At 31.4% G+C, this 4,673-nt stretch overlaps 1 protein-coding gene across 1 annotated transcript; it reads right to left on the reverse strand.

Annotated features, from left to right (window-relative positions):
• On the reverse strand, window positions 425–2,127 carry LOC107645712 (probable WRKY transcription factor 30). The gene is made up of 3 exons (XM_016349793.2): window positions 1,698–2,127; window positions 1,475–1,603; window positions 425–1,373 (listed from the first exon to the last, which is right to left on the reverse strand). Exons 1-3 carry the CDS (start codon window positions 1,994–1,996, stop codon window positions 713–715), a joined length of 1,089 nt encoding a protein of 362 aa, XP_016205279.1. The 5' UTR covers window positions 1,997–2,127; the 3' UTR covers window positions 425–712.

Genomic DNA, 4,673 nt, shown 5'->3' on the forward strand with positions numbered 1-4,673 from the left:
TGAACCTTGAAATTCTTCCTAAAACCTATCTAAGCATCTTATTTTGCTATTAAAAATTGAAAATATTCTCTCAAATTATTTTTCTCCTTTAATTATCCCATCTAGACACACTCTTAAACATAAAAACTAGAGGATAATTTAGTTTTGTTATTTAGTTGTGGATAATATATAGTTTTTCAATTTATGCAACAGTACATTGTAAATCTACTGATTACTGAATTAGTAGTTGTGAGAGATAAAATTATGTAACTGTTGTATGATTACCATTTGTCCAAATGTTGGTCGCATTTGCTTGGTAAGATGTTGATCATAAATGCAAAAGTATTTGAGGCAAAAATTCCATCCATTTCACATATGAACCAAATTACAAGGGAAGTGAGAAAAATGCACAAGTACACTGCCAATATAAAAATGAAAAAGAAAAAGAAAATGTTGTCTAAACTGGGAACATCACAGGGTGGCTTCATTTCCTTTGATTTATCAACATCACTTATGATGTCCATCGTCTTCCTACAAACTCAAAACAGTTACTATGTGCATGTTTGGACAAGCTTATTTTAGCTTCAAAATTCAAAATCAAAAGCTTATGAAATAGCTCTTGAAAAAAAAAAAGAAAGAAAAAAAAGAGAAATTAGTATTTCCCTTTTGGAAAGAAGCTGTACCAAAACATGCTCTATGTTGTTTCTTACATTCTAAACTATGTATGCAAATTTCATGAAGAAGAATATTCCGTTGTGTTGGAAGGGAATATGGTGTCGAAATCCACTTTATCAAGCAGCATATCGAAATCCATGATTGGGGAATTGGTTACTGAGGTTGGAGTTGAAAGTATCTCAGTTATATCAGATTCTGAGGATTGGACTATTCCATTATTATTGCTGCTTCCAAATTGGCATGGTGATAAACAGAAAAGGTCTGATTCTGAAGTTGATGGTGATATGAATGATGCTATATCAGAGGAAAAGCTTTCCAAGAACATGGAATCAGATAACAACATGTCGTTATCACCGTTTTCGGATCCCATTGAAGGAGAAAGGTAGCAGAACCATGGGAAGATATCATCATCCTTGGTTGTGATGTTGGTGTTAGTGTCCAACTCAAGCTTTGGTTCAAAGTTGAAAATTTCCTCTTGGGTTTGTTCCATTTTCTCCTGCTTTTGAGGTTGGTTGTTTTGGAACTTGTGGAATTGGTTCTTCTCCAACACTGGCAACATTGTTTTTGATGGAAACGCTTTGTTGGAATGCTTAGATTGGGTGCACGTGTGTCTTCCTCTGTAGTTCACCTCAATCATTGTTGGGTCTACATCTGATCTTTGAACTTGTTTTGTTGCAAGGCACCCTTGTACATTTCTGTATGTGCATCTGTAATATCCTCTGCAATGCAAAATCAATGGTTTCAGATTTTGGGGAATTCACAAAGGAATGCTCAAGGAAACAAATAAGAGAAAAGAAAGAAGAATTGTGAAGATTCTAACCTTGGGAACTTGGCTCGAAGAATATCCTTTTGTCCATATTTTCTCCAGCTATACCCATCATCCAAAGATCCCTCAAGTCCTGTTTTTGAACATACTTTCACTTTCTCTGTCCATTTGGGCATAGTCTTCCTGTAATGGGAGGTGGAATCAGACTCTAATTCAATTCTATCAATCTAGGAATCTCAAAAAGTAAAGAAAAAAGTAACTTGTTGAGATTAGTTACCTCTTCTTGAGGGGGGGTTTGTCCTTGAATTCTTCATCATTATCAATGAGGTCACTCCTTGAAGGGCTCCCATTTATAGAAGAAGAAGAAGAATGGGAATTAATGAGATTGGTAATGGTGGAGTCAGAGTTGAGCATGGTGAGGGCTTTCTCATAGGTGGAAAGTATCTTGTCAATTAAGATTTCTTTGGATGATGAAGAAGAAGAAGAAGAGAGGAGATTGCATAGCTGCTTTGCTAGCTCCTTCCCTTGGATGAGTTCATTGATGAGACCATGTTCCCCATTCTCAGTATATTCCATTATGCTAATGTTGTGTTCAAAAGATGCAATGGAATGACACTAACACTTTTTGATGCACCTAAAATTAAGGTTGTGAGAAAATGAGCGAGTGATGAAGGTTATAAGGGGCTTGCTTAATGCTTAGCGAAGGTGAGGCGAAAAGGGGGATATAAATAAGTGTGAAGTGTGAACATAGTTTTGACTGTCCAACCTCACTTAGTTTTCCACAAACGTGGTCCCTCGATGTGGGACCATGAACATAAGAAAATAGTAGTGCATAAAACGAGAGTGATGACCATTTCAAATCAAAGCCAATGGGGAGGGCACACACGTAAGGAGTCAGCAACAACGACGAAGGGGGATCGAAGATTCTTTGCCATCATACTACTGAAATCTCTGACTTGCCAATAACAAATCCCTTCTTTCTTAATTATTCAATGTGCAATAGTCACTTCATTCATTCGTTCATTCACTAAAAGTGATGATTAAACAGAAACAAAATGACGATGTTGGTAACGTAATCTGGCATCGTAATGCCTACGTTGATGTGGATACTTATCCGTTCCAATGGGACTACTCTTGAGTTGTTGTTTATCAACTCTTCAATTCACTATTTACTATTTAGTATTTACTAACTTGGATGTGTATGGAATTCTCATTTATTAAGGCCTTAGATATATACATAGGTAGATACAGACAGATATACAGTAAATATTTAAAACATAAACATGCACATGCGTTGGTAGAAGTACAAACTACTTGTGCCATTTTTATTTAGTTTACAGAATAGCTCAGATGATGTTAATTTTGATACTGTAAATCAAACCACTTTTCTAAAAGATACTACTTAAGAACTACAAATAACATAAATAAATTAATTAGACTTTAAATTTACTCAATTGTAACTTTTTAAAACAATTTACATATTTACAATTTTTTTAATTCTATGTAAATCGCTGAAGAATAGTACATATTATATGAAAAAAGTGTAAAAAAAAAAAATCGCTAGAGGGTGTAGCAGTTTTTAAAGAATCTATAAAGTATTTAAAATATTTTTTGTTTTAAAATTAATAATATATATTATTTCTAAACTCATTTCAAAAATATATGTTAAAAATAAGGCTGGACACACTGACATATGATGGTATTTAGGTGTGTCTAAATATGTCCGAAGAAGAATTTTTTATTTTTTATTAAAACACGGTTAAACACAAAAGACATGCGTGTCGAACGAGTATTTATGAGTGCTGTATCTGATATGCAGACACGCCAAATCGAAAAAGTGTCCATGCTTCATGTATAAACCACTAATGGATATACATTAATGTTATCCAAATCTCTCAAATAGATTACGGTGGAATGGTTAAAAAGGTTTAAATTAATCTGTTAATTTAAAAAAAAATTTTAAAAATGTAAAATTTAATAATTAGATCTGTATCAATATTTGTTGGCAAAATTAAAGATAGCTATAATATAATTAACATTTGACTGCTGAAATAATAATATGATTATTTATCAAATAAAAAACAAAAATACCATTAAACTAAGAATAGAAGGTAGTGTTGCATAGTGGTGCATTATTTTATCTTCTTTTGATTTTTTATTTTGATTAATTATTCCGCTACAGGTGCATTGTCAAAAATTATTCTACCCATTATTTTTTTCATAAATTACTATATTGGTTTATGTATAGTACATATTTTTTAGAAATCACTACGCTTTCTAGCATTTTTACTTTATACTTTTTTACCATACTACCTATAACAGATGACATGCAAGTTAAAAATCGTTATACTTTGTAGTAGTTTACATAAAAAGTTATAAATATATCTGCTATTTTAAAAAATTATAATTGAATCAATTCCAAACTAATTCGATGTATTTAGATAATTTGTCCATTTATTTATTCTTGAATAATGAAAGTGGCAGTGGTAGAATTAAACCTTATTTTATATATATATGGAGTTGAAAATGCAAATGGGACACCACAAGGTAATTAATTAGGCGAATAGGACCGAGATTCATTCGTCGTTGAAGTTTTCCTTCCAGCGTATTGTTTATGACTGTATTATCAATACCGCGTTTTTGTACATCAACTTAATGATTGCTGAGCCCTGAGCCCAAGACTATATATAAGTTTTACTTTATGTATACCACTGAAATTTGTTGAATTATTTCTAACTCTAATTAAATTAAATAATAAGACTTAAAATAATACTATCTATAACTGATTTTATTGATATTAGACTAATTTAATGAGTGAACACACGGGCCTATAATTGGAATCACAATATCACATTCTATAAAGGTTAGTGGGGATTCAATTTTAGGATTTTCTAATGTCTTAACATTATGGTTTAAGAATATAAAAAAAAGTTTGAGTTTATTATTTCTTTACATTCATTGTTATTAGAAGCTTATACATTTTAATATTTTTTCAATTAAAGCTAACCTTCTTCTTAAGCATGAATACATCCTTAAATAGTAGTGCACTTTTAGGTTTTAGCATAATTGGAACTTCAATCCACAACTATGGTAGAAAAAATAAATTGGGAAGAGTTTAAAATTATTGGTTGAGAAATTGGGTGCACTTATTATTGTGCCCAATTTTTTACTTGAATTAATGGAAACCCTAACAAAAATTATATCTAATTAATTTAAAATTTAATTTTCAAAATTAAAATTAATATTTTTTTTA

This window comes from Arachis ipaensis, chromosome B06 (genome assembly GCF_000816755.2).
Source record: "Arachis ipaensis cultivar K30076 chromosome B06, Araip1.1, whole genome shotgun sequence".
NCBI lineage: Eukaryota > Viridiplantae > Streptophyta > Magnoliopsida > Fabales > Fabaceae > Arachis > Arachis ipaensis.

What these genes read in the sequence shown, in the direction of transcription:
- LOC107645712 (XM_016349793.2), bottom strand. Translation starts at nt 1,996, where the DNA reads ATGGAATATACTGAGAATGGGGAACATGGTCTCATCAATGAACTCATC. An exon ending in AAACCCCCCCTCAAGAAGAG is followed by an intron (nt 1,604 to 1,697) that starts GTAACTAATCTC and finishes CTCCCATTACAG; the next exon opens with GAAGACTATGCCCAAATGGA. An exon ending in CTTCGAGCCAAGTTCCCAAG is followed by an intron (nt 1,374 to 1,474) that starts GTTAGAATCTTC and finishes TTTGCATTGCAG; the next exon opens with AGGATATTACAGATGCACAT.